Raw genomic sequence first — 26,128 nt, forward strand, 5'->3', positions numbered from 1 at the left:
GAATTTCTTCCAACATGTCTTTTTCCCCCATGATGACTCCGGCATCAGATGTGTTGAGGAGTCATTGTACAAAGAATGACCTTAAGCACCAGGATAAATTAAATCCAACAAAAATATGTGTATCCCAGACATTTGTTAAAACCTGATCCTCTCCTAGAGAGTGACAAACGAAGAGCACAAGACAAGCTTTTCTGTCTATATGAAGTTATGTCATCACCCCAGACAAAGAATGCAATGAACCTCAGGCTTGCATTGCCAAGCCACATTTTGTGGAAGCCAACCTTATCCTGCAGCTGTGACATCTTGGACTTAGTTCTATCATGGGAATCAACTGATGAGCCTGAGTACAGTTTGTATTTTGTAGGTATTGGATCAAGAAACAATGACAGAAAATACAAGTTCTTATATTATGATCCAAAGTATTTATTTCACCAGAAGCTTGAGTCGGTTTGATGCTTTGTAGACAAGCTTAGGTTCCTCCATAACAGATCTTTTTTGTTGCACTTTGGGCCTGCTGTTTTGATAGTTGTATATTTTGTTATTTATTAACATTCAGAATGAATGCGAACTTGGGCAGCAAGAATTCCTGCAGAGCCTCGCAAACCTGCGCAAAAGTTTCTTTGAAAACTGATGCATGGATTCTCCTCATAGAATTGGTTCCCTTCTATTTTCCTATCTCACAATCCGTTGAAGAAATGACCAGATCTCACAATCCGTTGAAGAAAGTAGATGCTTCTCTGGATAACCCCGTGCAAACTAGAGGTTATGTTCAGAAAATATTAATCGGTTTATCCACTCCAGCTAGATGGTGGGTGGTCACCTAGTCAGCAGCTAAAGTGTAGCCACTCTGAAGACCATATTTACAAAGAGCACAAAAGTAATCAACTTGCCAACAAAAATTATTTATCTGGCCCTGTACCGAATTTCGGAAAAACTGCAAGGCTAAACAAATCATTTCAATCACTAGGTTGTTTATCGGTCTTTGGCTTTGAAACAGTTAAACATTTCAGGGTGCATTCGGAAATGAGCCTATCACTCCGTAAAAGCATTCATCGCCAGGTGGAATGTGGCGGCCTCAATTATATGTGAGAAGTTTTGCTTTGTAGGTCACTAACTCAACACTCGAGAAAAGGTTCTGACTATTTCCACTATCGTGGCCATACAGAGTGCCTGAGAGAATATTCTACTGTGTAGTTTAGTTGCAGATGTTTTTAGGTCTGAAACCACGAAGATCATTGTTTCCATTTGATCCGTAATCCTCAATTAGAATTCTTCAGCAATTCTAGATTTCTGTCTCATGGATGAGAATTTTTGGCGGAGGCGTCCAAATTATTTTGGCGATAGAGAGATATTTCCAGGCTGTTTGAAAGAGTACCCCTATGAAAGTTCAAAACTGTGTTAGCTCCAATTGGGATTTCTCTAGGTTTACTGGAACTTTCAACCCAAATTATGAAATCCTGTAGGGATTAAAAAGACTTGTCTTCGTTTTATGCTCCAATCACTGAAAACAAGGTTAGATATCTAATATAAACACAGAAGTCGCTGGGAAAACACAGTAGGTCAGGCAGCATCCACGGAGAGAGGAAAATGAGTTAATGTTTCAGATCAATGACCTATCGTCAGAATTCTGTTAGATATCTAACCTTATTTTCAGTGATTGGATCAAAAGTATCAGAACCTTAAGTTACTTGATCATGTTGGGAGCTAGTTGAAAAGCTGGGAATCTTATATAACTAAATGTCCCTTTATGATACTTAACTACATGAAAGTATGCATTCATTTCTATGGCAATGAATGATCTCCTGCACTGATCTCGGTGGAATGAGCTATATCATAAGAGTAGCGAACTCTCTATTAGTGCCTTTAAATTGCTGTAATATAAAAAGGCCCAATAATTAGTATACATTTGAATCTTAGTAACTCTACCAGTCAATGTTATTTGCTCGTACAATTTTGAAAATAGCAACTAACTGGTGGTGCAGATCAAAACTTGACAAAATAAACAGAAAAAAAGTAAATCAAAATTGAGAGGAATTGAGATTACCACCCACCCCCTCCAAAAGTTGTAACTGAAGAATTTGTGAACTTATTGGTTACCCAAAGAAGAACTATTTACTTGGATACACCCTACAGTGTACTCAAGTTGAACAGAAAGAATGGTGTTTTCATGTCTTTCTTCACGTAGCAATTCAGGACAAAATATTCTACCTATCTACATTTGAGTGAAGATTTACAATTTGTCAGTCATGTTCAATGGTGCAAAAGGCCCAAAACAACTTGGAATTACAGAGATGCTACTGCATGAATTAGCCTAAATTTGGCAGCAGAGCACAGTTCTCAAACAGGCAAACATTGGATCATTCTTCCAGTTCACCAGATCATATGATACAAACCAGAAGCACATGCCCTCCTTATCCTTTGGCTGCTTGTCATACTAAAAGAAACAACTTAAACAGAAGGCATGCGGCTTCTCCTTATCCCTGGTTGCTCATTCCCTTAAGTGAAGTAATCCAAGGTTAACCTGTTACCACCAAACACCCAAAAATGTATTCTTTGGCATCAGGCTGTCTTTGGAAATACAGTAACACAATTTTCACTTCTCTACATCTTTACCCACCAGTATATGATCTGGCTACATGCAAATAGTCAGTCAATCTGAAAATATGCCCCGTGCTTTAAGTTGCTTTGTCCTTCAATGATTCCTATTCTATTTTGGCCTCTATAAGTGTCAGCTGGTACTCACAGTCAATAACTGATCATTCTTCCTTCTCCAGCAGTGTTTATTTTCAGAGTTTCCCTAACCGTGCAACATATTATAATTTGGACATTAGTTCACAAAACAGATACATGTAAAAGATTACCATGAAATTCATTATTATGGGAAGAATAATTCACAAATAAAAAGCATTCACCTTCAAGAAATAATTTATCATTCCGTTCCCTCATGAATGGGGCTTGAATTTTTTATGAAAATGACAGTCAATGGTGCTTAAATGGCACTTCTGTTTTCCATCAAATTTTAAAATGTTTCAATAGCTTGCAAACCTGTTTATAATAACTTAACTTCATAACACCCAATAAATTTAATCATTTTTGACTATTCTAGTGAGATGCATGACATTTCACTTGTAGCTATGTGAAATTATGTTTATTACCAATTAAACAAAATTGTTGGGTTTTCTTTTGTCATTAGCTAGTTACTATAAAAACTGCTGGACAAACACAAGTTAAAACACAAGAGAAAATAAGAAAGAAGAGAGAACAAATAAAAAGGGATAACATGGCACTCGCCTTTTAAAATGGGTCTGTATTTATTTTAGTATGCTACTGTTAATAATTTAAGCTCTCTTGAGATGCTACCCACATGAAGCTAGCGAATAAATGAAACTTGTTCTCATGTCATGGTTAATGTTAATATTATAGTAATAAAAGCATTCCTGATATTAAACTAGCTTTATTAGCAGTATAGTTGAATGTTTTCATGCTGAAAATGTGAAAGCTAATCAGCCCAGAGGCAGAAATCCAAGACCTCTACCAGGTGAAATCTTTAGCATTTAAAATTTTAACCCGTGCATGTTATCCTTGTGTTTGGCTTCCATCATCCCAACCATTCAAACAATCCATTCCATTCACTAGATATATTTCAGTGATTGAGATCTTCCTCTATAATCGTCGTACTTTTCTTTCAAAATACTTGATTAAAGATGAAGTCAGATTAAAACAAAGTAAATAATGAGTTAATCTATAGCAATTAAAAGAATCCTTTTGATTTAGAGCAGGAAAGTTCAAACTTGATGGCCTGTCCTTTCATCAAAATTACATAAACACCCAGCAACAACACCACCACCACCACCAGCAGCAAACCACATTCAATTCTTTCTGGCCTCTTTGCATTGATCTTCTACAGCTTGCTAAATGCCAGGATGCGATTTCACATATTAACAGCAATGTTTGGCTGTCAGTTTTCTCGCAATTGAAGGAATAGACCATATAGCCCGCATCTAATACAAAGCATTTTCACAAGAGGTCTAACCAGATTCCTTGTGGAATGGGAAGTCTCCTAAATCCAGTGTTAAAACCTTGTTTAACCTTGGCTGGAGAGGGTTAATTTGCTCAGTGTGATGGTAATAGGAAAGTATTAATCTTGCTTCAAAGTCAAATTACAATGTTCCGCTGAATTCCCCTCAAAACAATCTTCTGCATCACACAAACAAAAAGTATCAAAATGCTTGTTTTCTTGATTTGCTGTCTATATTTTGTAGATATGCGGTACTTCTGCCAACACATTCCATCTTAAACAAAATGTAGTGATTCTATATATATAAGTGTATGTGGCATCCAATTTGTGCACAACCTCCCTCAAACGGCCTTGCAGTGGATGACCATTTGTTGGCCAAGACACTGAGAGAAACACCCTTCCTTTATCAAGTAGTGCCATTTGATTTTAAGTGTCCACCAGAACAGCCAGATACATCCTCAGTTTAACATTGCATCTGAAGGACAGTACCTACAGAACCTGCATCTAATGCAGCACAGCACAATCCCTAACACTGCATTCAAATATCAGACTATAACCTTAAAGTTCCAATGTGGCACTTGAACCCACAATCTTCTGATTCAGAGGTAATAATGCTACCAACTGAGTCAGGCAGACATATTTCCAGGTTTTGCCCACAAATATACAGTCAATTCACTGTACAGTCTATTCTGTGAAGCACTTTGAGATGTCGAGAAGACATGAAAAGCGCTATATCAAATGCAAGGATTATTATTATAAATTCAAGCATTTGCAGAAGCTGCAGCACCAAAAACATGACAATGAAGTACTTCCTCACAATGTAAAGTTAAGAGTTAAGATCTGGATCTTGAAGAGAAAGATCAAGAGACAGCAACTAATATAAGGCACGTTTGTGGCAATGATCAGTAAGACAAAATTGCAAGTTGGTGTAAAGGCTTTTGATATAGTTTTAACCATGCCAGGAAACTGTACATTATTCATTTTTGTCTGAAAGTGCAGGGAAAGGTTGGCTAAATAGCTGAAGGCAGTGCAATAGTAAATAAATGCTTTATATACAATTTACACCAGGAGTCAAATCGTATGTTAATTGCAGTAAATACTTAAGATTTGTATAAGAAACCTCATTCAGCATTGTAGAACCATAGAAACGTTACAGCACAGAAGGAAGCCATTCGCCCCATCGTGTCTGTGCCAACTCTTTGAAAGAGCTATCCCTTAAACTTTTTCTTTTCAAAAACTCGTACTATTTCTCAGATACCAATAATGAGTACATTTAAAATTTTCAGAACAGCATTTGTTACACAGCTATATTTATTGTACGTTTGCCTATTAGGTTCATTGTTCAAAGAACCATTTCACTTCAGATATATTCTCAAGCACCAAATGTCTGATGGGGACAGGGGATGTCTACAGTGCTTGAATTTTTTAAGTAAATAAACAAAGTTAATGAGTTACTTATGTTTCAAAAGAATTCCAGATTCATATTCCTGATAATCTGAACACATGCCTCAATTTAAATAAAAAATTCCCTCAAGGTCACTAAATCCAGCGTTAAAATATTGTTTAACCTTGGCTGGAGAGGGTTAATTTGCACAGTGTGATGGTAATAGGAAAGTATTAATCTTGCTTCAAAGTCAAATTACAATGTTCCGCTGAATTCCTCTCAAAACAATCTTCTGCATTACACAAACAAAAAGTATCAAAATGCTTGTTTTCTTCACTAAAAATGAATCAAGATGTTCTCTTATCCTTTCAAAATAAACTTCATGATGATTTGCTGTCTATAATTTGTAGATATGCGGTACTTCTGCCAACACATTCCATCTTAAACAGAATTACATCCTGTCAATATACTTTCCAACTGCAGAGTTTAATGTACGGTTGATTACCGTTGCTATGACTAAACATCGTTCCATACATTTACAGTTGCAGTACCTTCATTTTATAGAGCACACTTGCCTCTGGATATATATCTTATTCACATGTTCAAGCCATCACTGACAAAACATAATAATTATTTTTAAAAAATGCAAAATAAATGGGCATATGTTTTCTCCATACTTCTGACAAGAGTCCATTTCAGTTTTATTGTGTGGTTAACTCCAGCAGAACAAGTTTTATAAGAATCATGGGATAATTCCCACACAATTCTATGTACTCTTAATAAAAACAAAGCCTGGCTCAGGGTCTTGAAGGGAAAATGCATTGTTCTGAAGCCGGTCCCTCATGCTAATAATGCGAATTGAGGTGCTCATCATCCAGTCTATCCAAAATGTATCATGCCATTTCAGTTATTTCTATGATAGTTTCCATTCCTAGTACCATTCTAGAAAAACACAAGGAAGTCACTAATTCTGGGAGAGCTGTTCATGACCAGGGAGGCAGCCCCAACCAATTGGCTTAGAATAAATAGACTTTTGGGTCTTCTCCTAATCAGAGACCAAATGCCTGGCAAGCAAAAAGCTTCAGGTTTCTGAGATGGAATGATCAAGTCCCATGATCATCTTGTAGTTAACAAAAATGCAAAATGGCAAGTGCCTATTTCAACTGCTGTTGATTCCTCTCCAGACTGTACTCTGGCCTTGAATCAAACCAGTCTGTTGGATGTGAATGAGCCCACAGGTGATGCTGCATGAAGGGAACAACAGAACTGCACAGCGATGACTAACACCTCAGAAGTCAAAGGACACAACAATTCTGTGAGCATTCATTTAGAGGCAGCAACTGGAAAAATAAGCTTCATATTTAACCAGCCTTCAATATTGTTAGCTCCATTATCCATGCAAATTATAAACTACATTCACCACAGTATACCAGCTACTGAAAGCAGATATCAGTAACATACAGTACGGTAACAGCAGATGTCAGTCCGCAATTTAATACAGACGGGCACAATAATAACATGGTTTTAGGAGGTCCATAGCATCAGAACCTGCTTTATAACAAGCCATGTTAAAAAATGACCCTTGATCAACACTTTTGGATTGCAAGGGCCCAACTATGATCTTTAAAGCACACTGCACATGCAGTCAGCTGCCACCACTCTTGTGAGCATTTCCAGCAGTTGCTAGGCTGCTGCTTTTGTATCTGTGTGCTGGAAACCAGCCAGTCAGTACTGCACTGCACTTCTGGTATACTGTGAGTTCTCTGTGCTCTGTGTTATACAGACCCACATTATATAAGAGGACAGATAGTAATAAAACAATGACTTATTCACCACAAGTAAAACAGAAAATTCTGTTTCTTCAAATGAATACAAGACTTATTAAACAATTAAAAGTAACAATCAATATTAAAATTTGACAGTGCTATTTTGAATTTACAATGCTTTGAAGAAGAAACTCATTTTGAAAGCTTCAGGATGCACTCAACCCTGAATGGTTTAACTCTCAATTATATTCCAATAGCCTTTTGTGACTCCAGTTGATAGAATTGAGATGTGCAAATTGCACAAAATATATTCAGGCTGGGTGGCAAAAGTAATGGCAAATGAATGTAATCAAACATAATTTACATATTTATAGCACCTTTCACGGTGAGAGGTTGACTCATAATTGCCTGTGCACACAAACCTTTTTTTTTCAGGGGTGGGGGTGGGACATGAAGAACTTGGGGTTAGGCCAAAAAGGGAGAAAGGGCACGAATGATCAGGAGAATTCAGCGCATAATTGATGGGACTTACCCTGTAAAATGCTGTTGTCAGTGGTAGCAATGCGGCTGCAACACTGTATTCTTCTGAAGCTGAACAATCCTAGAAGAAATTAACAGGAAACTGTGAATCTTGAGGCATCACATTCTACTTTTGTACTCAACTTATCTAGACTCAAAACCACCCACCTGTTTGAAGCAGTTTGAGGTAGAGGCAGAACACAATAAGTTTAGTGCCCACTAACAACAATTTACTGGAGGCAATCTTCAGGGATCCATCACTTAATTTTTAGTGGACTAGTGGGACACACAAGTTCAGTTTTGATTGAGTAACATGGAAAGGAATTTGCGGTAAACTGTGAGGAAAAACCCTCCCCAAAAAGGTGAATATATACATCACTGCAACTCCTCCACAAAAAATTTAATTTTAATCAAGATTATTCCACCCAAGAGTATTAACATTAGTTTTGGAGACATTAATCAAGACCAACAGTTCATCCAAAACGGCTCAACACATCGGAGTTATTTTAACCAAATGCCGTGGATGTTTTTGAATCCCGTCATGAGGCCCACAGCTATAAAGTTCACAAAAATCAGGTTGTAATCTTTGACTGAGGAAATGTTTGGAATGCCAAGATGCACTTTGACTTTTAGGCCACAGCAGGGCTCCATTCTTGTAGACTGTGTCCAAATTTTAAACTACAACAGCTGCTTTTTAATGTTCCCAAGCACTTTTTGAACACTGCAAGGGCATTATTTAATTAAATGTACTACTTAAACAAAATTTCACGAGCAGGCCATCACATTGACGTGAAACACTCAAGAGAATTCCACAATAATTTGACTTGTTTTGTTGATAATCAACAATTTATGTGCCAATTAACTATTTTTATATTTTAAAAAAGACAGTACTTTTGCTTTGCAAATGATTACTGAAATTGGAAATTGTGCATATACTGTATGTTACATGGGGGGGAGTTATACTGAATGTGCAATTATCACAAAGACCAATGACCTAAGATGTTTCCGTGGATGAACTGCTCACTGAATTTAGATGTCACGTGTTAGATTAAAAAATGGGCATTTCCATGAGGCACGAAAGACTATAGAATCATAAACCAATATTCCTTCACATAAGGACAGATAAGACGAATGGAAGAAAATGTTTTAAGAAAACATTTAATATCAAATGAATGTTTTTTCATGGTTGGCAAATTTTAGTAAAATCTATTGATACTGTCGGCCAACACCATTAGAACATAGTCTAACATCATAATCTTGTTTGAAACAAATTGTACACAAAAACTGCATGCCAAATCTCACTTGGCAGAAGACCTGAAATTCAATGACAAAACCTGACTGGAAAAATCAAAACACACATTATAAAATAATTAAAAATAACTGCTGGAAGTGTGATCAAGATTGCAGAATGCTCTTGAGTTTTGAACACCACTTACAAGCCACTTAAGTATCGTTTAATTGGAGTCCTGTAGCTCAGTGGTTAGAGCACTTGCCTTGCAAGCAAGAGACCTGGGTTTTATTCCCGGCAGGGTGAAATGTTGGGCAAATTTCCTTACTCCACTCCTCTGCTTACCCAGCAGTACGTAGGACCCAGTTGTAAATTGATTGGCAGATTGCTTTTCTGGGGATTATAATCCCTCAAAAAAAACAATAATAATCCACAACTGTTTGTGGCTGTCGCATTTTGCCCACAAATATACAATCAATTCACTTTACAGTATATTCTATATACTTTGAGACGTCTAGAAGATGTGAAAAACGTTATATCAAATGCAAGGATTATTATTATTATTTTATAGTGTGATACCTATAACTCTGCTTAAGAGTTCAGTAACTCAACACCAACAACAATTTGCACTTATATAGGCCATCCACGCAAGGTAGTGTCTCAGAGTGCTTAACACTGGTGGAGCCTGACTCCAAGCTGGGGGGGAGGGGATAGATGGCCGTAATGACGGTCGAACAGGGAAGTTTTCAGACGGGACTTGAAAGAGGGGAGAGAGGGGACAAGTTGGAGGGATTAAGGAAGAGTGTCCCAGAGTTTCGGGGCATAGTGGCTGAAAGTGCGAACTCCGTTGGTGGGGCGGAGGGTGCGAGGGACGAGCAGGAAGCTGATGCCAGTCGAGCGAATGCGAAGGGTGGTGGATTGGGGAGTGAGGAGGTCAGAGAGGTAGGGAGGTGCCAGGGAGTGAATGAATTTGAACACGAGAGTGAGGATCTTGAAGTCGATCCGTTCGGTGATGGGGAACCAGTGGAGCCAGAACTGGTGAGATGTGGGTACGGAGTTTGGTTTGGGTCAGTATGTGGGCAGCAGAGTTTTGAATGAGCTGGATCTTGCGAATGGTGGAGCTGGGGAGACTGGTGGGATAATCCAAGCGGGAGGTGGATTCATGAATTCATTCCCAACCAACAATCAGAACATGGCAAGTTACGGATTTCTCCTTCTCATAATCAGATTTTAGTTTGGTTTCATTGATGTAGTTGAGCAGATCAAAGCAGACAGTAATTATATATTTAAAAGTAGCTATTCTTAAGATAGAAGCTGCTTTGCAATATAAAATGTTATTTAAATTGCACATCCTTTATATTACAAAAATACAGAGCATCTGTTAAATTGCACTGAAAGTCTCTTAATCAATAGCTCTTTGAAGTTTTATTGTTAATATTGCATTTATATCATGGGCATTGATTTCATGCAGTTAATATACCAAGGCAATGTAAGTCAGCAAATTGCAGCTTTACTGCTGGCTCCGCATTGCTCTCCCTCTGGACTTAATCCAAATAAAGCAGACATGCAAACAACTCTGCTAACCAGTATTGAATCCTGGTTAATTTATAACATTATTTAAAACTGGGAGTCACGCCAACTCTTTAATAATGCTAAAATACCTGAAGGTCAGTCAATTGAACTATTCATGAACTTTTATGCTTAAATGTTTAAGGTCAAAAGTTTGTTTTGCAATAGTTGTAGTCAGAATGCAGTTGTACTACAGCACTTGCAATGTAGAAAGGGAAATGTTAATGAATCTCTGATAAGTCTGCTGTATAACTGCAGCATGCGTTATGTAAATGCAAACTGTTGACTTACAGAGCAAAACACATTCACCCAACCAGTAAATTTAAAAGTTAGTAGTTGGTATGTGTCAAATTGCTGACTGATCCTTTACAGGATTTATTAAATTGTTATAATAAAGAGGCTAAAGACAAATATACTCTTGTCTTGTTCAGATGCCGATTGAAAAGCTGTGTACACATTTTGCAGCATTCAGAGTTTTTCCTTTTATCAATACAAGATTGTTATCTTTCCAATCTAGTTAAGATCTTAATGCTACAAAATAAATATTCTATTTGATTTACATGCACCACCGGTTGTTTGAAAAATCACTTGGGTGTCAAGTTACATAAATGACCATAGTATTTCACAGCCTGGCTCGTTGGCAGGACTTGGAAGGGCAGACCAGTTACTGGGGGCAAGAAATCCTCCCACTCAGCTCCTGTTAACCTGCAAGCTAAAGCCCTAATGGGTAGGGTGGTCCGAGCTGGACAAGCGGTGGGAAAAGTTGTCAGACAGTGGTATCAATGGCAGGCTATGTGATTTAGCTGGTTGGACTCCAGCAGTACACTAACGTATACCCTGGGGTCCCCAAGTCTTGGTTCTTGTTAACCTGTGCCAAATACTCTCCGGAATAAGGTAAGCAGGATGTGTCCCTCCAGGGAGAGTACACAATCCATTCCAACAATTTATCTCTGGAATTTCCATGTATAAGTGGGATGCATGGAATTCTCAGTTTGGTTTAGATACCATAATGCATGGTTATGGTTTTCTGCATGTGTTAGACACCCAGCTGACCAATAAATCTCACATAACCTGATAAGCTGAGGTGTCTGACCAAAACAAATAGCAATAATTGCATTTGATGTAGTGCTTTATCACATTAAAGTCTCAAAGAACTTTGCATAATGAATTACCATTGATCTTAAAGAACTGAACATATAGTATATTGCAATCCTTCAATCCTATATTGAACAACAGCATTTTTAGAATTGCTCAGAACAATATTCAGATCTTACTAATATTATTATCTACAATAAGAATGCTACTGACTGTTCCTATGGTTAACATTCACATGCAAACTAAGATGCTTCTTTTATTATGGCAAACACAAGATTTTTCAAAAATTCTTCTCTCCCCTCACCCCACTCCAATTCTCCCATAAATAATCTCTTCTATTTGACTGGAAGTTTATTTTCATCTGTCTGCAAACACTTGGTTTCAAGAATTAGCCACACAAATGAACTCATTGGCAAATTTCATTCAGCACAATACAGTTTTTGCAAACTCCTTGACCCATTTTCTCACAAATCGTGTCTATTCTTACACAATTCCCAAAAGGTTTTCTCGAATAAGCTTTGAACTGTAAAGACTTGTAGTCTTTTTCTCATTGAGCTGTTCACAATTCTCCGAAATGTTTCTAGGGAATTCTGCTGGAAACTCCAAAGGAAAAATTCCACTGGCAAGTGTCACTTTAAATATAAACTTTAATAATGTCCTGTCCTGTTGTTTTATCACATCGGTACTACAACATTTGGTTAAATATAAAAATACATATAACATAGAATGGTGGCACCATAAATTGATGATACATCGTGTGCACTCGGATGTTATTTCTGACATCTGCCTACTTTGCTTGTAAAGCCAGAACGAAAGCAAACGGTTACTTTCTTTTAAAGGCATTGAGATACCTCAAGAAGCCACCCTGACAAGTTCTTAAAAAGCAACACAAAAAGACTTCTAAATGAAACAAAATTCCAATCTTGCATTTTCAGCCAATATTCGTAAGGCTAAGAATATGAGAGATTTTCAGGCCGCTAGATCAAGCGTCTAATTGATTTGTTTCTTAACTCAGAGACTGAGGTTCCTTGCAATGATCGAGCATTGCAACAAAAGCGTGCCTCATAAAACTAGTTAAACAGGAAATGTCGAAAAATGTACACCCTTCAACACTGGTGTGCAGCCTTTACAAAACTATTTTGAAACAAAGTTGAGAGGTGGAAGAAAGTCTCAAAACAATCTTACACTGAAATTTTTAAATATATTGATCTTAAGTGACATTTCAATGATCTCATGTCAGTAAGTCACACTGCTGGGAATGGAATTGGCTTTGGTTACGGGAAAATTGATATAAAATAGAATTTGAATTTATTAAGGCAATATATAAACATTAACACATGGGCTATGGTCTTAAGTGCCTTTCACTGGGCTAAGGGCCTAAGTGCCTTAAAATCATATTTAAGCAGAAGACATCCTAAATATATTCTTCTAGGTCTTAAATGAACCAGATATCTTATAACCAATGTTGACTTTTAGATCAATCCACTGAAATGGTAAATAGATAATATGAAAACAATGTCAAAGTACAACATGTTGTTCATTTAACAAGCCTTAGGAAAATAAAATAGACGTGAAAGGCGCTATACAAATGTAATCTTGTTGTTGTTCTTAGGGGACAAACAAAAATTCATGTTCCATATTTGGAAAACATGCTGAGAAGGGAAGGGAACACAAGCATAAAATAACTGTATCAGTACTAAAAGGAAGTTTAGGTAAAATTCTTTACATGGAGGGTGGTGGTGGCTCACTGTGGGAAGCTATGGATGAAGCAAAAAAGCATCAAAGTATTTAAGCAACAATTTGAATCATCGGTGAGGGAGAAGGGAATAGAGGGGTATGGGAGAGGGGACTAGGAGGGGTGGGTGAGGTATAAACATCAACGAGTTGGGCCGAAGGGTCTATTACCGTGCTGTAAGTTCCGTGTCATTCACAACTATTGGTTGTGGAATGAGTTTTCTCTGGTCAGACTCAACACAAAACTGCCACTGATTGCATGATGTGTAAAACTCAAATGTTGGAGTTTCAAAGTCCATGATTTTGCAATAAGTTTTGGCGTTAAGACTTGGAGCTTTCATCACCTAATCTGTTTAGTATCAGTAGTAGATTATGAGCAGGATTTTGAGTTAAAGTTCAGCACAGTTTTCATTACCGAATATACTTCTTCATTAGAATGCAGCAATTTTAGAACAGCCCCAAGACACAAATTTTTGTTTCATTCTTATTCACTTGGAAAACAAAATGGGATTGATAATCCAACCTTTCAATCCAGTGAGAATTTGCAGTTCAACTGCTGGAGAGAAGAAAAGCAGAATACTCTAGAAAGGATAAATTGCCAGTTCTGGAGGATAAAATGTTCGTGCATGAAAACATTTGTTATACCTTCAACTAACTGTAGGAGATAAGAAAGGAATTGAAAGAAAAGAAAATGAAAATGCATAGTGCAATTATTGAACAAAAGGATTTAAAAGCAAAATACCTATTACAGTAGTCATCAGGGGGTGGGGTGGAAGACTGATGCAGGTAGCCAAGTCTTTGTATTCCTCTGAATATTTTCTCTGGAAAGGTTAATATTTCATTATGTCCTATATTTAACAAAGTCACACAGCTGGAACTTTGCAAGTCAAGTATTTATCTCAACCCGGCTGACTGCCACATGGTGCCAACAGAAATATAATTGTGCTCTCTTCTTGGGAACTGGCATAAATTAAAATGCATCATTGTGGCTCGATTAAATCATCTTCTCAACGTATATTTCTGCTGACGAGGAATTTTGCCTTCATCGAACAATGAAGGGAAAGACAGAACTTACATCTGTGCATAACGGTACAAATCCAAACTGGCATTAATTTGTAATGGCACTATGGTAAACTGTCTCCATTCTTTTGAGCTTCAAAATGATTTAGCTTTTCTGTTAAAAAAAATTACAAGTATTTGAAATATGATTAAAAATTACTGCAGCTATTCTCAAAGGGTGTACTACAAGAGATGAAATTATAGACTTGATCACACATCATTATTTACAGGAGCTGACCTCACAGGGATGTGCACTTATCTGAGATTTCAGAATCATTGTGAGCATTTATCAGTGTACTTGTTGTTTCTCACATAAGCAGATCAGGAGAGCTGGAGACTTCTGGTGAGAACACAAACCAGGCCAATATTACGTGCCACAAACCAAGCTACCTCATTAGTTCAAAGAAAGCAAGTCAAATCCACACAAACTGGAGCCAGAAAACAGCTGCAGCACACATAAAAAAAATTCCCAACCGAGTTAGAACAGACTTTCCTGAGCATAAAGATATTATCAAAGCATAACTTGATTCTGGAAGCGTATACTCCCTCTTATTGCATCCTATCATCTAGTACGAATCAACTAGCAGTAAGATCTTCAGAGATTTTAATAGCAGCCATCAAATGGTTGAGTTAATTTTTTTTAGAAAATGCCTAACCATCTTTATATTTGATACGCTTCAGGAGGATGTCTCAAAGCACATCATAGGATATATTGTACAGGATATATTGCCAGTGTATTTTGTAGTTGAACGTTACAGCCAATTTACACACAGCAATGTCCCACAAGCAGCCATGGAGTAAATGACCAATTTTTATTTGGCAGATTGTTGGCTAGGACACTGGGAGAAACTCCATTCTATTTTCAAATAGTGTCAAGGGAGCTTTAATGTCCCCCTTTCATGGCAGAGGGGGCCTCATTGTCGCATCTGTTGCAAAGGACGGCACATTTGCCCACAAATATATAGTCAATTCACTTTACAGTATATCCTGTGAAGCGTTTTGAGATGTCTAGAAGACGTGAAAAGCACTATATCAAATTCACGGATTATTATTATTATTATCCAACAATGCAGCACACTCCCAGCACTGCACTTGAGTCTAGTCATCGAGTTAAAAGTTCTGACTCAGAAGCGAGAGTGTAACCAACGAAGCCAGGCTTTAAAATTTATGTTAAAATTAATTTCTAGACTTTACAAACATTCGCAATACCATCAGGCGTTACATATTGAAAAATGAAACTTAACAGATTTCAGAAAATGACCACGACATGCCATGACATTGTTCATAAATATTTTGATTAGATTTAGCCGATCCAGAACAGTAGGTTATGCTGAGTGCTGCCAGAAGCAGAATTGTGTTCAGGATCTAGTCAACAGCAATTTCATAAAGAATTTTTTTTGGGTAATAAGAGGAATTCAGCAGTTAATGCTGTACAATATCATTAATAGATTTTCTTGGAAGTGGCACTCTTCTGCATTGGATGGGGGGGAAAGGAAAGATTTTCTTTGCACGAGCAACGCTAGTTGACGAGCTTACATTTTGCTCTTTTTGCACTGTATGCAGCAGGTAGAAACGTGGATCCACAGGAATTTCAAGTGAAGTTGATATTTTTTGTGTTTTCCCAGAGTGCTCTGACGCACCTTTCTGTACTGTGCAGGCTAATGGTTAAAACATTCATGGCTCAAACCCAGAAATCTCAGCACTACTCAAAATCATATTGGAATAGCTGAAAGTTTGCTCTGAAAAATGTAAACTTCCCCACATGTTTGGATAAAAAATAAAAATCTGGCACAAAGGCTTATGCATCATCACTAGGTTTTCTAAAAATTCTTTCGTAGACGGGACACTGGAAATTACCCACAACTTGATTGCTGCTCAACAGACTGCTGCTGGCAACATCAACAGCAACAACAACACCACTGTTTGTTAGAGTTCATGAAAATGAAGAAGCTAGTGATGCTTTGGGTGATCAAAAGTGTTTTTAAGACATCATGAGACAACCTAAATGATTCATTCCATTACTCCACATTAGAAGATACAGGTTTATGTGTGACTGTGATGTTATCGAAAACATTATTCTGTATTTAACACAGTTTTAATTGGAAACAGTGCAACTGACTTTGGATCAAATTGATTTGTAGCGCGAGTCTGCAATGAAAAACTGATGTTCCTTGCATTTCAGTTGAGCTTTTGTGGGATAAAACTTAATTGCAGTTATGCATCTATCCCTGACATCATGCATTCATGGACAATTCTATGGTAAGATTTGGATCCTTTGTTTTTAACTTCCCCTTACTTTACCCCTGTTTTTATTTTAAAACTTTCCCCCTGGGTTTCCCTGATCAGCAATTTATTTGTTCTAAAGAAACTAGTGTGTCTTCACATAAGACATCATTTCAAACCAATAATAAGAATATCCACAACACATTTTGATACCAATTACCCACATACGCTGGAGACCAAATATTCTTACAGAAATGCAGGACATACTTGTTCAAAACATTGGTGTTAATATTAGTTCACAACTCTCCTAAGTATAACTCACACATAAACATTGTCCTTACAAATCGTTCTATTTTCATTACCTCTCACAGCAGCCATAAACACAAGTCAATGTGTTCAAATAAGGCAGGATAATGCCCAAAAATAATACTGCAAATTTGCAGTAGGTCAATAATAAAAAAAGAAGTTGATGTTTCCCCTAAGATCTTTGATCAGAAAAGTTCCATCAAAGCCAAAACATGACTGAAATAACCATTCTTTCAGATGTTGATTAACCTGCATTTTCAGAATTTAGATTCAGTTGTTTTATTTTTAATTCATAAATAGATTTGTTTTCCTAATGTCCAACTGCACATATCTATAAATCCCACATGGTATTTATAGTATATAAATATCATTTAAAATAAATACTGACAAAATTTAGGCTGTACTGAGTAGTAAAATACAAAACAATGTAATCTGAAGATAATTTTATAGATATTCCCTGAATAACCATGAATATTTAGCTTGAAAAGACAAACACATTTTATACAAGTATTCTTGTTCTATATTACAACCTTGATAAAGCACTGATTGACACAATTTAATTTTCATTTTCAAAAAAATCTTTTAAACTATAAATGGCAGAATACTTTGCCACAATACAACGATAATTTTATAATAATTATTATAATTGAAAGCAAAGCATATGTTACCTGCAATGCACAGTTCATCATTCTGACTATGTAGTCAAACTGCTGGTGATCCAGGATCGCTCGATTTTGTTGAACATGAAGACTTAACTCTTGTGTGAGACATTGACGGGCTATGCGACCTTTTAGGGCTCGCAATGCAGCTGGCAGGGTCTATCAAGGGAAACAATTACATATGTAAGCTCATCACATAGTTATTACCTCAAGGAAATCTTATTTCCAATACAATCAGTTACATTACAGTGTTACTTTCCAATTAATGTGCAATTTCTAAACATTTCTACACTTTTAATTTGTTAATTGGAACTCTCCACATAAACAATCAACATTGGTAGCCCTTCCTCTGAAGAATTACTCAATGAGGAAATCCAAATGTGGATATGTTATATGTTATGCTTGGCATTGTAGATATTCAACTGGCATGAAAAACAAAGTGTCTTCAATTTTCTTTTAATGAAGATGGGAAGTGTAATATTTAAAAACTCCTCTGAAATGTATGGAGGTTTAGCAACTGAGAAACATTTTATCAAATAGTATCTGATAGCAAGCACTGACCGGCCTGCTTCATATACCCCAAACCCTATCAATGCCACCATCAGTGGGGCAGGCTTTCTGCCATTCTGTCCCCATTCTCTGAAACTCGCTCCGTCCCTCCCTTCTTTAAAGGCACATCTGAACATATAACTCCTTTTGATCATCCTCCTTCCCCTATTCCCCTGCATTCTCCCAAAGAGGAAACACTGGTTTCTCCTGGAATTCTTGAATGAGAATATTATATGCCACTTTGTTCTATGTCACTTTTGGATTATCAGGGCCAGAAGAGGTTACATCTTTTTTTGAGTGGTTTAAAAATTTGAGACACTTCTTTCCTTGGAAACCATTTACAATTGTGGTGTTTAGTCAAGTTTGCCCATGATACTTTAAGTTATCTTAAGCTTTGCCATTATAGCCCATTACAAGAATGAAATCAAGGTGTGATAGAAATAATTTGAAGGTCCATGCTCTTGATCCTATCAATCCTGGAGTACATGTACAAAGGAAGAGTTATGGGTTAAGATTGTACTGAAAAGTTAATGTTGCATCTGAAGTACAACACAACAAAATCAGTGGACATGTTGTTAAAGGGACAAGTAAAAGAATGACCCCTTATCAATACTTATGAAAATATGTATTAAGACATGTATGATATACACATACTCCACCATGACATACAAAAGGTTAAATGTTCTTACAATCTGATATGAATTATGGAGTAAAATGACAATCCAGATATTCGTTTCGGTAATAACATTTCTGGCATTCATTCCACCACATTTCATTACACTATGGAGAAGCATGCCTGAAAACCAACTTCATGGAACTACTAAATCCTAACAAAAAAAAAGTCACGCAACTGGCTGGGTCTCAAAATGAGGAAGACAACAAGGCCAAAGACAACAAATAGAATTCATGCGCTGAGTGCACTTTTGCCTTTTTCTCTAAGATGACAAGCAGCAGGTCATATTCTTCTGGATGTTGCTAAGATTACTGAAAATTATCCACTGATTACATCATTTTTAAAAAAAATCTTCAATTTATTAAAAAATATAGGCTAAAATCATTAAATCTTGGCTTTTTAATCTAATTTGCTGACTAAAAATATCAGCACATGAGTTTCATCATTTAATGATCAAGGATTTTTTGTGAAAAATTTAAAAGAAAATTCAATTATAATTTTTTTTCCAAAAAGCTGCCTCAACTCATTTCATTTTGAATTTTTTTTCATTCCAAATCCCTTCACCTTAAATGATACACACCATTATCTAACTTAGATAATAAAAAAACAATAACAATTTGGTCACTCAATCCGCAACCGTTTGTGGGATACTGCTGTGCGCAATTGGCTTCCATGTTTCGCCCACATACAGTCAATTCACTTTACAATATATTTTGTGAAGCGCTTTGAGACGTCTAGAAGACGTGAAAAGCGCTATATTAAATGCAAGGATTATTATTATTATTAGATAAAAGGTCTCAGGTCAATCCTAATGTCATGGATGCTCTGTAATCAGCCATTAGGTGCATGAGTTACCAAGAGAAATTAGTTGACTAATTTGTCTCTCGCATTGTGAAATACAAAGTCTCTTTTTCCTCTATGGGCAAGATGGGCTGAATGGCCTTCTTCTGTGCTGTAAATTCCTACATTTCTGAAATAGTAAATTTGCTGGAATAGGAAATAGTCGCTGTGACTCGAGATACTATATTACATCCCAAATTTGTTTAAAATGAATAAAATGAATAAAATGAACCAGCAAAGAAAAGGAATCCTGGTGAATTATATTAGAATATCCAAATTTTAAAATGTGACAAAAAGTCTTTTTCCATGTGTGGCAGAAATACTTGCACAGTTTGAAACCCACAGAGGACATTCAGTACTCAAAAGAATGAAGTAAGACTTGGCAAAATACATCTTAAACAGAACATTATGGTAGTAGATCACGTCCATTGTTTCGATCACTTTTCATTTTCGTTGCCTGGATAATAACAGGCGTTTTAAAAATCAAATTTAAACTGGAACCATCAACTGCAATAACACCCTGCTGCAAAGAATACCAGACCCGTGTAATGAAAAATCTTCTCAGATTTGTTTGGGATAACCCAAACTGACAATCTATAATGCCCAGCTAGCTAGGTAATCATTGATTTTCCAGCCAATAGCTGTCGGCTCAATTCTGCCAAGGTCACTTGCATTTTGATAAATAATTAATAATCTCCTTGATAATTTTGAAACAATCAAATAATAGCCCTCCCATTATAATTGGGGAATCCTTCCCATCATCCTTCCAATTAATAGTTAGCACACTGCGTTCAGACGTCCTCCTGATGTGAAAGCCTCTGTAGAAATGTAATTTGTTGCTGGTTTGCTCCACAGGCCTTTTTTGATGCTGGAAGAGCGGGTTTGTTTCTCTTAATGGGGTCAAAATGATTAATCTGTGCTAGCTCTTGAAACAAACCACTTGTTAAACAAAATAGATTACTATTGCCCACTTGATACTGTTTGAAGCTGCATCGTTCATTCAGAAAGACTGTTTCCTCTCCGTAGCATTTATGGCTGGGCAGGGATGTTAAAGAACTAAGGCATCTCTAGACTGAAATTGAAAATTCAGAAGCATAGTTTTCTAGACCAGGAATAATAATAAAATAATCCCTGCATTTGATATAGCGCCTGATGTCTTTGAGATGTCTCAAAGCACTTCAAAACAGGAACTTCAAGACACGAAAACAAAGGCTGAAAGGAAGGGTCTGTCACTTTGCACAGGAACAGTTTCAAATTCAAGCAAAGGTTATTTCAGGATTAATGTTACCCATATATTAATAGAAAGAATGTTCCCAACTGTTAACTCTAACAAAGGAAATAATTTTGTTTCTGTATCAAATGCTGATCTACTGCAGATTTCTAAGATTTCTCATCTCCAGTCTTATTTGAGCTTGTTAATTGTAAGTTCTTTGCCTCAGTAATTTATGATAGGTGCACAAGTTTATTTATTCATCTCAGGAAGTGGGCATTACAGACATTATAATATAATGATATAATAGAATGTAAATAATGTGTGTATGTATATATATATATTGTATTCTGTGAAACGCTTTGAGACATCTCAACAATGTGATAAGGTGCTATATCAAATGCAAGGATTATTATTATTATTATGAAAATGAATTTATTTGAAAAGAACCATAATATTCTCCCAACACAATTCAGGAGCAAGAACTGTACATCTGGTAATTGAAGTGAAATACTTATGGTATTATTGTTCCATTCATTTTAGAAATATTCAATATCTTATCAACAATTCGAATGCCGATCAAGTTAACAATGATGACTATTGAAATTTACCTTTTCAGTCTCCAGTACTTTGTTTTCAAATATATAGGAGATGCAATTCCTGACAACTTCTAGTCTCCGTGCACTGTTAAAAATGGATCCAACCCTATTCATTATTGACACTAGAAAAACACAAAAATATTATGCTGTTAGTTTATTCTAAATGCATTTTAAACAGTAGAGGTTAATTGATTCTCCCAATACCATTGATGCATCATAAAACCAATGACAAAAAATAATAGCGCTGTGTCATATTATTACAGATGTTCAAAAATGTTCAAAAACATTTGTGCATACAAAAAGGCAACCAAACTCTAGAGGATGCAGGAAGCCAAGACGAGGAAAGATACAGAAACTGATTTGGTGGTAGAAGAATTTGAAAATGACTTGCAACGCAGTCTAAAAGCAGTGATGCGGTAGAGCAGCATATTAAAAGTCTGTGCCATGGATTGGAAGTTATGGAATTGATTCCCAGTTTAGATTTTCCCATGATGGAAAATACAAATTTCAATTAGGGAATCAAACATTGCTAAGCATAAGTAAGGTCCCAGTCCAAAGGGAAGAAGACAACCTTTTAACTCTTGAATATAGTGCAGAGACATGAAATGGAAGTCTCCACTGACTATTCATAAGGTTTGTGAGTATTGGTTTTGGCAGTTATTTTTACTGGCATAGTTCACTGAAGAAAAATTGCACAATTTGCCATTAATTGGACAATAACAGTTCAAAAATAGAAATGTAATGCTGAAGCATTCAGGTTGCTTTCAGGCTTGGGGTTAGAGAATATTGTGTAGAATACCAGGGAAATCTCTGAACTGTATTTAACCTGTGCTATATCTGATCTGGGAGTATTTTGCATTGGGAATGGATACAAAGGAAAATGTTTGATTCTCCAACACTGCAATCTTTAATGAGGAAGGAGGGAATGAAAAATAGATTTTTGAATTGTAAAAATTTAAGTTAATTCTGAAATTTTCCATTTAGAAATTTGGATATTTTTATTAGGACTTAAAAATTACGTTATAATTGAAGACCTGGAGAAAACCCTTAAACCGTGCACAGGAACAAGACCTGTCATTATTTGTACAATATTGTACAACAATAAGTGCCTTAAATCATCTACAAACATGCAAAGAGTATAAGCAAAATAAACAGGATAAAGGAAAACACAGATCATAACCCAAATGATTCTGTTACGTTTTGACAACCTGATTTTCAAAACAGTCCATGTAGTCAATTGTGTTTATCAGGATTAAAATTGCTACCAGAAGTTCAAGGTTCCAGTTAGTGCAAAATGTTGATACATACCAACTGGTGGGCCAGCAGGTACTATACACTTTTTTTCAACCCGAACAGCAGGAGGTGAATTTAGGTGTTTAGAAAGGCCTTCTTGGAGAAGATCCTGGACTTTATCCTCATTTATCTTTGGGAATGGAAGTACGTGCACTCTCATATGTGAGCCCTCAGTTGGTTTAGGTACCCTCTGAAATGTCATGTGTGGGTTTGGATTTTCCTAAAATATAAAAGGAATTTTTTAAAAGGACAAATAACATCAGTAGGTTTCAAAACAAACGTATTCTATTCTTTACAAAACTCATAATAAAGATTAAGTGGACTATAACATCATATTAATGTGAATTGGTACTACAAAATTTCAATCACTGAAGAAATCATGTTTACAAATGGCCATAATTTCTGAACAAAAACAACATTGAATTTGATAAGCACAGTAAACAAGCATCATTTAAGACGACAACTACCATGAGTTTAAAGAATCAGGTACTAAGGCAAGGCCTTGAGTCTCGAGTAATCTTGCTGTACAGAAGTACCAGTAGTATGTGGATATTTAGAACCCACTGGATTCTGGGCTGAATTATTTTTTTCTGGATCGGGGAAAGGGGTTGAATTAATGGTAGTGCTCCAGCTGGGGTAACTCACTTTCCAGGTCGCACTATTCGCTCAACGTCAATTTTTGTTCATTACACAGGAAATGATCTGTTGTCTTGGTCATTATTTCTCTGTCATGGACTTGATTTTGTATCTCCAATGTTAAAAGGACAACATTTTAATCCCTGACCCAAGGTATTGAATCAATATCACCCAATTTCTCTTTGTATAAATATCCTTCCAATACACAATGGCTCTCGGGTTTGATTCAAATAACTGATTAGATTGCTTTTTATTGGTAATATAAGATCTAATCTGGATAGAAAAACAACTGCTTAACTTGCATTGGGTATAAATGTTGAAAATTTCATACCAAAGGTATCAAGATGTCACACAGTAACATTACATTTAAGCAAATGCTTACATTGTTTTGGTAAACAAAAGGGTGAACGTGGGTTTATGAGAAACAAAATATCAAGTAAAGCAGCTGAAAAGATTTAATGTTAACTGATTTGAAATAAGAGAGGCTTTTTTTAAAAAAGGGCACTTAAGTCTCATGAACATTCTGACTAGGTTTATTCCCAATGTGAAGTAATGAAACCACAATCGATGTTTGAGAAATTGATATATTAAGGATACTTTCACCATATTAACAGCACTGTTCCACACATTTAAATAATGAATGGTTAAGCACAAGACTCTTAAATATTAAGAACATGTTCAGTTTGCAAATAAACTTACATTCTTATACAACTGTTCTGCAAGTTCTCTTATGTGTTTCAACATTTTCTGTGCATTTCCCTCCTCAGCTTTGATTCTTTCCACATCAAAAGCAACTAACTGCAAAAGAACCATCAATTTATTGAAATCATATCAAAACTGATTTTTGTTTACACAATCAGGAAATATTGCAATTAATTAAAATGAAAATCGCAAACAATTCAAAATGAAGATATCCCTATCCTCTTTCTAATTAATATTATTATTATTAATAATATTGACACGTTTGGCTTTAAGTAATAACTTATCACAGAAAGACCCCAGAGTTATTCAGTCATAGACAGGCACGCTATACGATCTGGTTACAGTGGTCATTCCCCCATTGTTACTTTTCAATATTTATTTTAAAAACTGGTTGAAGTGGGAAATCAAATACTATTTTAGAAGAGGGGGAAAAAAGGCTATTTTTTGGAATGCAAGATGCGTATAGGAGATGTTGGAGCGTTAAGTCCTGTGTACAGTACTTTAGGTACTTCAAAAAATTATTGTGAACATTTACCACTCATTAGTTTTTATCTTTTAAATAATTTTTCCATTTGATATAGCACCTTTTCACGTTATCGAGACGTCTCAAAGTGCTTCACAGCATATACTGTAAAGTGAATTGACTGTATATATTTGTGCGCCAAAGTGTTTTTAAATTTGGAGATAACTGAATCACAAATCAAAAGTTCAGTGATATTTATAATATCATTATACTAACTATTTTACATTAGTTGAGAATGTAATTTATATTCTGCAAAGGGCAGCACATAAACATCAATCTGAAAAATGTCATTTAAAATCTGAGAAAAGCAACCAAACAAAAATGTACATTAAAAAGAACATTACACAAGCTTACGTCATCAAATAAATCACACGATCTGTAGGGAGGCCCTCGTTCAGAAACAAATCCTGCAAAAGCCATTCCATCAAGAACTTTGGTGAGGAAGTCATTTTCAATCAACCCACGTTGACCTAGGAAGGCTGCCTGAAGAGTGAACAAACATTTCAAAACACTGTAATTACCAACTAATTTGCTTGCCAGTGAACTTTATGCTCAACAGATGCTTAAGAGTCAGTGCCGACCTGCCAGTTACCTGTAAAACCATTCAAATAAGTAATACTGATCCTAAATAAAAGATTTAAAAAGGGCTGTTTTACATGCAGTTGAGACCCAAAAGCATAGGTTGCATTTCCTAAGCATTAAAAAAGCCTTTAAAACCGAAACATAAGAGAGAAGGCAAATATATGGATAAGTATTATTAATGATAATGACTTACCCACAAAGCCCTTCCCTGGTTTTATTATTTTATAGCTTTAAGTTAAAAAATATCCCTGTTTACAGGGGTCCTCCATGAGAGGCTGGACACAGTTATTTCCTTCAATCGTAGCTTTAGTGGAGATGTTGCAGTGATGTAGGGCAGCATGTACAGTGCTCAGTGGCACTGGTGACTGTTTACAACTGAAGGCTGGCTATGTTCTTTTTCACTTTCACTTGGCAGAACTTTTCCCAAACAAATTATTGCAAAAAAGAACTATCCTGCTGTCAGCCTTCAAGAACCCACAAACACTGCCACCCAATACAAGAGGAACGTCTTGTCCTGGTCATCAGTACATGTGTTACTCTAGCAAAGGATTGAATTACAAGATTAAATGGTGAAGCCCTATGAACCGGTATAGTTTAAAACATCAAAAAACATTAACAGAGTAAAGCAGGGAAGTACTTTTTGTGGGTTCCTTTCAGCTTTTCATCAATATTGCTTAACCATACACATCTTCTTTTAAAAATGCTGCTTACAGACTGCTGTCATACAATTCTGTTTAAACATGTAAATGGTAATTGCTTAATTTTACTCTAAAAGAATTTCAAATAGAAATCCAGTTTAAATATTTTGATGCACAAAATATACAAGGGGATAATAAATATAGCCAATCTTTTCCCAAACAAATTATTGCAAACGTGAAGACGTCACAAATCATTTGTCAGGTCTTCCTCATTCCTGGAATGAACCCTATATTCACTGCTATCTTGTAAAACATTTTTTAAA

At 36.1% G+C, this 26,128-nt stretch overlaps 1 protein-coding gene across 2 annotated transcripts in view; it reads right to left on the reverse strand.

The window, feature by feature from the left end:
- Positions 1-26,128, reverse strand: part of sbf2 (SET binding factor 2) — a 160,566-nt gene that overhangs the window by 45,829 nt on the left and 88,609 nt on the right. For both annotated transcript variants that reach the window (XM_042341627.1, XM_042341626.1), the window contains exons 12-17: positions 24,940-25,068; positions 24,060-24,158; positions 22,740-22,944; positions 21,444-21,553; positions 17,570-17,719; positions 7,701-7,769 (exon numbers count right to left, since the gene is read on the reverse strand). In XM_042341627.1, the coding sequence (XP_042197561.1) occupies positions 7,701-7,769; positions 17,570-17,719; positions 21,444-21,553; positions 22,740-22,944; positions 24,060-24,158; positions 24,940-25,068 (762 nt within the window). The remainder of the gene's footprint in view (positions 1-7,700; positions 7,770-17,569; positions 17,720-21,443; positions 21,554-22,739; positions 22,945-24,059; positions 24,159-24,939; positions 25,069-26,128) is intronic.

This window comes from Callorhinchus milii, unplaced genomic scaffold (assembly GCF_018977255.1).
Source record: "Callorhinchus milii isolate IMCB2004 unplaced genomic scaffold, IMCB_Cmil_1.0 Scaffold17, whole genome shotgun sequence".
Lineage (NCBI taxonomy): Eukaryota > Metazoa > Chordata > Chondrichthyes > Chimaeriformes > Callorhinchidae > Callorhinchus > Callorhinchus milii.